The sequence below is a fragment of the Lissotriton vulgaris genome, chromosome 1_1 (genome assembly GCF_964263255.1).
Source record: "Lissotriton vulgaris chromosome 1_1, aLisVul1.2, whole genome shotgun sequence".
Classification (NCBI taxonomy): Eukaryota; Metazoa; Chordata; class Amphibia; order Caudata; family Salamandridae; genus Lissotriton; species Lissotriton vulgaris.
In genome coordinates, this window is record NC_141685.1 from 1,688,598,579 (window position 1) to 1,688,610,781 (window position 12,203).

Here is a 12,203-nt window from a genome sequence, read left to right on the forward strand (position 1 = left end):
GCGCCTTGAAGAAGGAATATCCTACTTCCTGCCAGGAAAATTTTATTCTCCCATACTTGCAACATTTAGCACAATCAGGCATTTCAATTTTCTTCCATTAAAGTGCACCTAGCAGCTCTAACTGCTTATAGGAAATGCCCTTCACAAACTTCCTTTTTCAAAATCCCAGTCATTAGAGACTTTGTAGAGGGTTTGAGGAAAGTGTTTCCTCCCTTCAGGCGTCCTTCTCCTCTTTAGGAGCTTAATGTGGTTCTTCCTCGACTGATGCAGGAGCCTTTTGAACCAATTCATAGGGCTTCTCTCCAGCATCTGTCTTGGAAGACAGCTTTCCTTGTAGCTATTACTTCTGCCCGCAGAGATAGCAAACTCCAGGCACTATGTTATCAAGAACCATACACAGTTTTCCATTCCTCCAAGGTGGTTATGAGAACACATCAGAAATTCCTTCCTACAGTGGTTTCGGATTTCCACGTAAACCAAACAATTTCATTACCTACCTTTTTTCAGCACCCTTCTTTCTTCTCCAGCCGAGAGGTATCATCATTCCCTAGATGTCAGGAGAGTTTTGAAGTTTTATTTAGACAAGACTAAGGATATCCGTAGAGCAGATCAGTTATTTGTAAACTATGACTATCCGTACAGGTCTAGCTACCTCCAAACAGTCCATCTCCAGATGGATTGTGTCCTGTATCCAGCTGTGCTATGAGAAAGCCAAGAAAACTCGTTAGTAAGCCTAGGGCTCACTCTACCAGAGGCAAAGCTGCTACTGCGGCTTTACTCCGTAATATACCTATTTTAGAAATCTGTAAGGCTGCCACCTGGAAGTCAGTCCACACATTTACAACACACTACTGCCTGGACGCTGATGCCATAGCAGATGCTCAGGTTGGACAGGCTTCCCTTTGAAATCTGTTTGCCTACATGGACAGGTCACTTCACTTTTTCTTCCACCACTTGAGGGTTATGGGATGGGCTTGCTAGCCTATTCAAATGCTTATGACCTTACACGGAAATCCCCTACAAGAGAAGGAATAGTTTCTTACCTGTAACTCCAGTTCTCTTGTAGGGGTATTTCCGTGTTAAGTCATAAGCAACCCTCCCTCCTCCCCGGCGGAAGAAGCAGACTTATCCAGGATCTAGCATAGGTATTCACTTCTCTATGCCTTCAAAAAGAATGAAGGTAACTGCCACTAGCTGTGCATCATGGGATACTGAGGGTCTCTGGAGACTATTAAAGGCACGGTATCCATTTTCAGACATATAATGGCAGCCTATGGGGGGCTTCTCTGTCCAACCCTTTCATCTCTATCATGAAAAAGGGGTTTTGTGAATGGGAGGCTTCTATATGTATTAAATTCCATAAATTGCAACATTTTAGAATCAATGGCTATCTTTTTTTCACTGATGAAGTAATGGCCAGTGTAGCCTAGTTAGTTAGGCTGCATTATTGTCTTTCTATCTTTTAAGTGTCTATGCAGGCCTTCCCAAAGAAAAGCAAAAGATGACATCTTAAGAAGATGTATCTAACTAAGTGGTCCGGGGTCCCCGCACATGGGCGAGACTATTCAAATGCTTATGACTATACACGGAAATCCCCTACAAGAGAATTGATTGTTACTTGAAACACATCTCACTCAAACATTGCTTGGTGGGTTGGGGGATCTTGCAGTCCAACTGGCTTTTTGTTCTTGATTGGCATATTGACTAAGTCCTTTGTCTAGGGTGAGGACAGAATCTATACTTAAAAATCCACTGAAGGATTCCTGCCCTTTTGACGATGAATGACAATTTCTCTGGATTGTGGTGACCACAGTTAATCTGTTTGATAGTTAAATATGAAGACCCACTAATAAGGGTAGACATATTCTTACCCATTGCTGAAGCTTTAAGGCTCAGTGATGTTCTAGACTTCCTAAACTTTTTAATGATCTTTAATATGAAGACAAAGCCTAATCACAAGTCAATCACTAGAGGCAATAGGTGCCCCAGTCTGTTACATTTTGTTTAATACATTGGCAAAATATTGATTTCTGGTACTTACTAACATTCAAAACTCTTTTTCTTTAGCTCTGCTTACAAATACTTGAAAGTCACATGGAAAGGGGCGGAGCTAGCCGGCAACCGAGATGGCTGCCTGAGTCCGGAGCTTCTCCGCCCTGAACCACTATCCTTCAACTATCCTGCACATTTGGGACTGCTAACGTGACATTTTGGTGCCCAGAAGGTAGCATGATCATCGCGGCCCCGCTGGAGGCGGAACGATTGGGCTCACTGACCGGAGGACGGAGATCTACGGCCCGGTGTGGTGACGAGAAGCAGGCCCACGAGAACGCGGCCTCGATTATAACCACGGCTGACCCTGGAGCTGTGTTTCCAGGCGTGGAGACCTACGCGACCCCGCGCTGGGAGGCGGGCCGCGTCCCATATCATTGGTGGTGAGCAGGAATGTGTGCTCGTCCGGGGGGTAGGGGGGGGGGGGCTTCCCCCCTTCCCCTGCCCCAGACTCGGACTTACCGGTACATCGGAGCCGGGATCGGCGTGTGGAGCGTCTGCGTCCTGCGACATATGGGAGTGCTGTGAGGCGTCTGGCCTTGGAGGGGCTGATCGCACTGACAGGGGGCTGCTCGAGTTGCTGCCTGGAGGTCCCCGGGTGCGGCGGCGCCTGCTCTTGCCCCGCTTTACTTCACGGTGGCTGAGCTGCATACCGGGCACCGGCGAGTGTCATTCCCCACTACAGTTAACTCCTCATTGATTGCGGTGGTGAGGCTCCTCTGATAGGGCTACATCGAGGGAGCTGGTGTGCCTCTACACTTAATTTGACTGCCTACAGCCCCATCTGGAGACAACCTGGATCTACTCCAAAGTCCGTGACCCGGTGGCCGGACTTTGCGGGTGGAGTTTGGCGCTCTTTTGGTTTGCGCGTCTGCACCTGGTGCCTCGGGAGCTGCGGCCAGCTGCTTCCCCCACTTGTGTCGGTGTCTCCGTGACGACCTGCTGACCACGTGGAGTTTGCGGGTACCTCTGACTCTCCTGCTGCACTGATTCTCCCCCACACTGAGCACCATTACGACTTTTCTGGCCTAGACGGGACAGGCGCAACGTACATTGTCTGTGATTCTGCGCCGGGGCCTGGGGCAACTCCTCTCTTCGCCATGGGGCGCTCAGATAGGACACAACCGAAGCTTTCCTTTGCGAGGAAGAACTCTAAGACGGCGGAAGGCGCTGGAAGTGGCGGCGCGACTGGTGAGGACGTGCCGGAGGGGACGCATCAGCAGGACCTGAAGGAGATACTCCTGGCCATGGAAAAGAATCTTCAGGGAGGTATGACGGCTATCTGCATGAAACTGGACGCCTTATCTTACCGCATGGCGGAAGGACTGGATAAACATGCGGAGCGGATGGATATGTCGGAACGCCGAATTACCGAGGTAGAGGAGGCGCAAACCACGCTGGAGATGGACAATAGACAGATTGGCAGGGCTATGCAGACACTCCTGGATAAAACTGAGGATTTAGAAGCCTGTTCGCGCCGCTGTAACCTGCGCGTCACGGGCCTTCCGGAGAGTACCTCTACTGGTAACATGGAGTTGTTTATGGAGGCCTTGTTAAAGAAGCTGCTGGGGGATGATTTATTCTCCCACGTTTGTGGTGGAAAGGGTGCATCGATCCTTGGGGCCGTGACCCAAGCCGGGTGCCCCACCGCGACCCATTATAGCCAAACTTTTAAATTATCGCGACTGGGATGTCACGCTAAAGTTGGTAGAGAAAAGCAACCTTTGCAGTATGAGGGATCCACCTTATCTATTTACCCTGACTTTACGGCTCGTGTTCAGGAGGCCCGGAAACAGTTTGCCCCTATGAAACGCCAGCTGCGAGATATGGGCGCGGACTATGCGATGCTGTACACGGCGAAATTTCACGTCAATCGACAAGGGAAGTCCCTAATTTTTACTGACCCTAAGGCGCTCCAAAAGGATGACGCTGAGCTGGATAGGGGCTCCATAGAGGACCAGGACTGATTGGGGCATGTTTTGAGATGGTTGCTGCCCGATTGGGACACCTCAGGTTTGGTTGCTGCTTTCTTTACTCTTTAATGGCGGTTGTACTACCTGCCCCGAGAGGGCCTGATGTCCTGGAGGCTAACGATTCAATTGCCTACTTCTCAGGTATTGCCAGCCCCTGTTTACCGAACTTGAGCCAACTAGACCTGTGATTCCTTGTGTTGATGCATCCTGTTGGCTGTCACTGCCTATTATAATATGTTCGAGCGTATGCCCTTGTTTGCTGCCTGGCTGTGGTCACACTAGTGCCCCTTTGGGCGGGGCGATTCTTCTTGATGTACTACATTTAGATTCACCTATTTTTTGGTTCCCAAATCTGCATGTTGTGGCAATGATGGGGAAAAGGGAGGGGGGGGGGGGGGGAGGGGGCTGACGGGGCGGTTTTTTGAGCTGTTTTTGTTGGGTACCCTTGGTACGAGCTAGATCGGCTACCTCTGCCCTCGTGTGCTTACCACTGTTCCTATGGTTCTGCGGGGGGGGGGGGGGGGGGGGGGGGGGAATTGGTGGATGTTTTGTGGGTGGCGAGGGTGTTTGTGACTGTTGTGGAGCTGGGGTTTGCCTGGGGAGGGGAGGAATGCTTGTTGGGGTGGATGGATGAGCGCGGCCTAGTTGGGGTAGGGCAACCGTGGGTGGGGGAATGGGGTGGCTTTGTTTCAGAGACCTTTTTGTTGCCTTGCGGTGCGGGGCAGCTGTTGTTTGAGGCATGTGGACTAACTGGTAGGAGTGACAGCGATGGGCACACAATCTCACAAGTTACTAAACTGTATGCGGTAGATGCAATCTTTTTTCCTCCTCCATGGCAGGGGATATGACGGGTGGGGTGGCGGCTCCCGATACAATGCGGCTCCTGACATGGAACGTGCGGGGCTTGAATGATCACCGCAAGGTCCGTAGGGTTCTCCAGTATTTGGCAAAGCACAGAGTAGACATTGCAATTCTGCAGGAAACGCACCTGGCACCACATAGTTCCATCCTTGGTTACGGAGGGCTCCGTGATAATATCCATGCTGCAGGTTTTACTTCTCATGCTAGGGGGGTTCTTACTTGGTTTAATCCTAAATCCTCCCTTGCTTGGACGCCGGTGACCACTGATAGTGAGGGTCGGTTCAGGATTACGGCCGTTCTGGTAAAGGTCTTGACATGTGCATAGTGAACACATATGGCCCCAATTTCGATCTCCCTAGCTTTTACACGACATTGGCTTAGAAGGTTTATGCGTTTGTGGACTGGGTTGTTTTTTGGGGAGGGGATTTTAACCTGACTCTGCACCCGGCGCTAGACAGATCGGACGGTCCACCCCGGACGCCTTTGGCCTCTGCACGTACACTGGATACACATTTGACTAATCTCAATCTGCTTGATGTCTGGCGTCATAGATACCCATTGCGGGGAGGGTCTACACACTACTCAGCCCCCCATAATATCCACACGAGGATTGACTATTGGTTTGTGTCCTCGGCTTGCATGCGGGACGTGCGATCCTGCGAGGTTCTTCCGCGGACCTACTCGGATCATTCGCCTATATTGCTCTCCTGCTCGGTGCCAGCGCGACGGATACCGCCTTTTTCTTGGCGATTTCCCCCTTATTCTTTACTTGACCCTGGAGACTTTTTTTGAGGCCAATGTGGGCTCTGTTGATTCGTTCCAGTAGGTTTGGAAAGCATGTAAGCTTTATGCCAGAGGAGTTACTATCTCTAAGTATGGCGGCGTTTTAAAGTCGATCAGGGGCCGCCTTGAACTTTTGGAGCGGAAGCTTCAAGATCTGGAAGAACTGCGCTTACGGTCTGGCGGCGGCTCTGTCGACAGGGAGACTGCTGGGGTCCTTCGGGAGTACGACGAGGCAGATCTGGAGATTAAACACTTAGGGAAGTACGCCATCGCCAGGACTTACTGTGAGGGTGGAGCGCCCGGGCGCGGTGCTGGCCCGCTTGGCTAAGCGGGGCAGAGAGCGTTCTTCTGTTCCGATAATGAGATCTGGTGACGCCGGGCTCCCGCTGACGAATGATGAGATAACTGCACGCTTTAGGGACTACTACGAGGCTCTGTACGCCTCGAGGGGACCCGCTCCGGAGAAAGGGATAGTAGACTACCTGTCGCACATAGAGCTCCCGTGGCTCTCTGATATGGACCGTAAGTTCTTGGCTCGCCCCTTTGAGAGAGAGGAGGTGGTGTTGGCACTGTCCTCCATGAGGGGTGGTAGCGCCCCGGGCAGCGACGGCCTCACGGTGGCTTTCTGCAAGGCTATTTCCGATTTGCTGCTTCCCCATCTGCTGAGCCTGCTCGATGATATGGCCAATTCGGGATCTATGCCACCCTCCATGTGCAAGGCTGTAATTGTGGCAATTCTTAAACCAGGCAAGGACCCTAATGACTGCGCCTCGTATCGCCCGCTCTCCCTGATGAACGTAGATGTGAAGATCTTTGCTAAAGTGCTCTCTAACCGACTACATCCTATGGTCACGACGTTGGTGGCCCCAGAGCAGTCTGGTTTTGTCCCTACGCGCAATCTTGTTTATAACATTAGAACGGTCTTTGCTGCTTTTCAGCATACTGGTCCGGAGGTACCGGCTGTTGCCGTATTTTTAGATATGGAAAAGGCATTCGATTCTGTAGAGTGGACTTTTATGCATCATGTACTTCGCAGGATGGGGGTTGGCCTTCTCTTCCTGCAGCTGTTATCGGTCCTGTACTCCAAGCCGAGGGCCCGGATCCGTATTGGACCTCTGACCTCTGAGCCCATTGAGATTGGCAGGGGCACGAGGCAGGGATGCCCGCTCTCCCCGATGCTTTAGTAGCTGAGCCCCTTGCCTGTGCCCTCAGCGAGTACCATGCTCATCGAGGAATCCGCTTCCCTACGTACAAGCTCATCGTCTCTACTTACGCGGACGATACGCTTCTTTATGTTCGAGACCCCGAGAATCATCTTTGCCCGGTATTGCGGGAGGTAGTTCGGTTTGGCGCCCTTTCTGGCATCCGGGTGAACTGGACGAAGTCGATCATGTTTCCGCTTACAGAGGCTACGCTGCAGTTTGACCCTGAGTTTCCACTACAGTGTACTACTGAGGCGGTCAAATATCTTGGCATCCGGCTCCATACCGATTCGGAGATCGTTCTCCGGGAAAATGATGGCTGCGCGGTTTCGAAGTTGGAGGATGATGTTTTCTTTTCCTGTTCAACACAATCTCTATGGTCCTTTCTGTTCAGTTTTTCAGCAGGCTCCAATCGCTGCTGGTACGGCTTGCTTGGGCGGGTAAACAGCCTAGCGTCGCGTGGCATATTCTAGTACGACCATATGCGGCGGGCGGGCTCAACGCCCCAGATTTGGAGCTCTACTACTGTGCGTCGCAGTCTGCCCATGCTTACGCATGGATCCACGGTCCACAGGACGCCCCTTACGTCCGTATTGAACGGATAGTTGCAGACCCGACTCCCCTGCCGGCCCTGGTAATGCAGACTAGGGATCGACGAACGGGCCTGGTCGATTCTCTACTGTCGGTCACCCACGCCCGGCACTATATGGCGAACGCCCAAGCATGTTCGCTCCAATACTCCCCGAGCGCTAATCTTGAGTGGTGCTACTGGCTGAGTCCCTGTAGGGAAAAGGGAATGATTCTGGCACTGTGACGAATTGGTAGTCACACCATGGGCGACTTGTTCTTGGGTGGCATGGCGCGGACGAGGTGACTACCGCGATGGAGGACCCTCCCTCGATGGCGCGCTTTCAGTTCCATAGGGTGCACAGTGCTCTGCGGGACCTTCTGGGACCAGATATGACGGAACCAGTGACGGTAACTACCTTTGATTATGTGGTCACAGCCAAATCTCCTCAGAGATTGGTTTCCCCTCTTTAGCGGATGGCCCAGATGGAGCTGTATGCGGATTATACCAAGCCACGCCTGGCCTGGCAACATGATCTGGGCACCGAAATGACTGAGGACCTCTGGAGCTATTGCTGCGCCAGCGTCCGCAAGATCTCTCTTAATGGCCGCCATAGGCTCACACATTTTAAATTCCTGAACAGGACATATTATACGCCGGAGAGGCTTCATAGATACGGACTTCGTGAATCCCCAGAGTGTGAGAGGTGCAGGGCCCCCCTGGCGGATTTCCTTCATGTTGCAATCGGTCTTTGATGAGATCAATAAAACGGTGAACTTGACACTAGCCCCGGAACCCTTATTGGCTCTCCTGGGCTACTCCAAACCCTTGCGCTCCACCCAGTGACGTATTGTGGATCTGGCGCTCCTGATGGCCAAGCGTTGTATTGCCACAGCCTGGATGAGAGGCCCCCCGCATACAGTGCGAGCGTGGAAGAGAGAACTGGTTTATTGCTGTACCCAGACTTGGCTGTATAGCGACCTGATGCCCCCCAAGAATAGGCCTAAGAAGTACTGGGCGGCAGTGCTGGAGGGTGCGGTTCATGCGGATGTGCCTGATGAGACTGCTGTGGCTGCTGATGAGGAGCGGGATGGCTCAGTGGGGGTGGCTCCTGCTGTCGACCCCGATGCACCTCTGGAGGCTGAAACATACCTGTAGGGAGTTCTTGGCTGCGAGAAGGATGTGTTGATGTGAGGTTGGCCCGTGCATGCTGACCCTTTTCCCTTTATTTCTGTTTGATCTGCTGCAATGGCTATGTTGTACAGTCTCCACGAAGTGTTTTTGATGTCTGAGAAAACACATGCTGCTTGCCCTGCTGCTTGATTGTCTACATGCCTGTGATGTTGTTCTCGTTCTTGTTGAATTGGTTAAATGAAAAAGCAAAGTTCACCTGGAAATGCTCTGTCATTCTTTGTCTATCATGTACTGCGGTCACTCGGGGTGCCTATTTCTGAATCGCCGCTGGTCCCCCGGGATGTCGGCTGATGGGCTGTGTTTTATTGAAGGTTGTTCTTCTTAATATTTGCTGCCGGACCCCGGGTTGTAGGCACGCAGCTGTGGTACATGTGCAATGTTCAATGAAGCCTTTTGAAGTTAAAAAAAAAAAGTCACATTGAAAATGTTGAGCTCCACAGTATTGCTGCCAAACGTTGAACCCCTGGGCTACTATCTGTCATCCAAAGGAAACAGTGTTGGTGTGGTACAGAAAACTCATGGAGTAATACTGCTTGATTTTGTAAAAAGGATCAGGCTTTTACTCAATTCACTGAGAATCCTAGGCTCTCTTAAGCCTCCACCTGCACTTGTAAGATATATATATAAATGTGTAGCCACAGGCTGCAGACTCTCTCACTGATTCTTTGATTAGGTACCCATCCAGGTAAGACTATACCTGAATTACTCATCTCATTGGTGAATGGAAACTGTCTTCATACAATTGCGTAACACTTGCAAATAAGATTTGAATGGCAGCACCTCAAATTAGTAAACGCTCATTTGATCATCGATCCTTGAAAATGTCTACAAACTTTTTAAGTGAAATGATTTCAAGGTAGAAAGGGTGCACACAAACTACTCTATAGAAGAGTAGGGTCTATTGAGTGACGAGTCAGCACCTTTAATTACTTTCTTTACACAAGCTTAGGACTTTCAGAGTCAAAACAAGACACTAACTATATATATATATATATATATATATATATATATATATATATATATATATATATATATATATATATAAACAAAAAGGTTAAATTAAAGTTAAGTTGTATTTAGGTGTGATGAGATCTGTTTTTCTTTCTATATAAAAAAAACTGAAATTCACTTAAAAAAAATAAAGATTAAAGCGACGTTACAGCTAGGCCAATTTGTCATTGACAACAATAAAGTTTTAAAATAAAACAAAAACACAAACGCAGGGCAGGGGAGGAGCGATTTTCCAACTCCAAGTGCACATGAATGCTTAGCAGGCCCTCTGGGGCCGGCCAACCAGTCATGCACACTTTGCATGTTCTACACACAGGCTGCATTAGAGCCCGCATGGAGAACATGCCCAGGCTCCTAGTCCCCGGCTGAGCGCCGAACCACGGCGGTCAGACCAATCACAACGCTGCATTGGAGCTTTGCGATTGGTCAGGGGAGCCTGGGTGTACTTCCTGTTTGCTGTTCCGGCCAGAGTCCGACAGAGGAGAGACGGAACAGAGGCGCAGGGATAAGGTAAATGTTTGGGGGGTTTTTACATTTCCCTTCCTCCTCCGCCCGATCCGTACCAGCCGCCAATGAGATATATATATATAGATATAAACAAAGGGACAATATTTGACAATTTATCAAAAAGAACTGGCACATGATCCTATATGACAAGCACTGATATAGGCTCTGCTGGATTCACAAAAGGAAGATGAATATTAATGTATAAGGAACGTACATGTGATTATTGATATGCGAATTGTGTTGCGAATGCTATACTTATAGCTGGAAACTATGCTGTGATATATATATTTGAAATATGCCCACACTAACCGAAGCGGGAGGGGGGGGGAACCAAAGGATTAGTTGGGAGTAAATATGGAGATATATTTGATGGATATAGGTAATGTGATTTATATTTTGGTCTGCATGGTGATAAAATATTAATAAAATATGTTTTAAAAATAAAAAATGATCCTATACGACCACATAATAGGAGATAAAATGCCTTTGTCACCTATAGTCACTTTCAGAAAAGCGTATAGCACCAGTGACTACTTAGTAAGTAGTAGCCCGGAGCGGTCTAAAAATGCCAGTTGGCTTAGTGAGCCGAAAAATGCTGTTTTAGTTAACACGTTTGATACAAGCGAATCTAGACCTGGAAAATAACAACCTGTGTAATAATGACACTTGTTTTTCTTTTTCATTGGTATAGGACTTCTATAACAGGCTTATGACTGCAGTATGCACTGTGTTTCTTGGTACCGCCGTAATTTTAAAAGAATAGACAAATAAAAAAACGACCATTTGAAAACAAGTTCGAAATTCTTACTGAATGGAAGAGCATGCAGTGTCCTATCCTAGACTGGATATCTTCAGGCCCCGCATTACAAGAGTCTTCTCGAAGAATCTTCCAGGTATGAGAGTGACAGTCGAAAGCAAACAAACCACTAAACTGGGGCTCTGTGGCTCGGCTGTCATCCACTGTCCCGTTGCAAGTCAGAATTCTACCGCCGAACGTGTAGATCATATGCTTCTCAGAGTCCATGCACATCTGTAAGGGGAGAAAACACAACGCTTGAACCGGAAATAGAAATGTGAGCCAGGGTCTACATCAGGTGGACATATCGAAAACACTGTAATCGAATGCAGAAGTGATTGCAGGATACAATGAACGACTAAAGCCTGGTGTTTAAACATATGCTGATAAGCTTTAAGTAAAGAATAAACCACAGGATAGAAAGAACAGAAACAAGCGGCTTACACCCGAGGGTAAAAAATAATTAAATACATTTTTACAAGCAGAGTACAGAAAGCTGAGGCTTCCCAATATCAGTATTTGAAAATATGAAAACACAAATGGCAGCTGTATGTCCCAGGGAGGGATTAGGTGTTTGCAAAAAATAAATATTGTGAGGCAAGGGTCCAGCCAGCAATAGACTATGACATTTTGAGAAAGCAAGCATTGGCAAAGCCAATAGGTCTTGCCCATACGAGAGCTATTGGCTTTGGCAATGTGTTTTAGACATGTTGTATACCAGTGTGGCTGCTGTAGAATGGCTTAACATTGGTGGGGTGGGGTAGCATGGAGTGGGTATATTGATTTAGAGTGGAGTGGGGTCGATTGGTCTATAGTGGAGTGGGGTAGACTGTAATGAGTTGAAATGGAGTGGGGTGGATTGAGTGGGGTAGATTGACTGGGGTAGATTGAGTGGGGTAGATTGAGTGGGGTAGATTGAGTGGTTTAGATTGAGTGGGGTAGATTGAGTGGGGTAGAATAAGTGGGGTAGAATGAGTGGGGTAGATTGTGTGGGGCAGATTGAGTGGGGCAGATTGAGTGGGGCAGATTGAGTTGGGAAGATTGAGTGGGGAAGATTGATTGAGGTAAATTTGAGCAAACTGGGGTGGAGTGGGGTAGGTTGTAGCGGAGTCGGGTAGATCGGAGTACGGTAGATAAGAGTAAGGTAGTTTAAGGGTAAAGTGGTGTGAGGAGAGTGGGGTGGATGGAGCAGATTTGGGTGGAGAGGACAGATTGGTGGGGAGTGGGGTACTTGGAGTGGGTGACATTTGGGTGAT

The 12,203-nt window shown here is 49.0% G+C and overlaps 1 protein-coding gene across 2 annotated transcripts in view; it reads right to left on the minus strand.

Moving 5' to 3' along the window:
- The window catches only part of MKLN1 (muskelin 1), an 808,470-nt gene that overhangs the window by 311,866 nt on the left and 484,401 nt on the right, over window positions 1-12,203 (minus strand). For both annotated transcript variants that reach the window (XM_086918927.1, XM_086918926.1), the window contains exon 11: window positions 10,960-11,181. In XM_086918927.1, coding sequence (XP_086775053.1) covers window positions 10,960-11,181 — 222 coding nt within the window. The remainder of the gene's footprint in view (window positions 1-10,959; window positions 11,182-12,203) is intronic.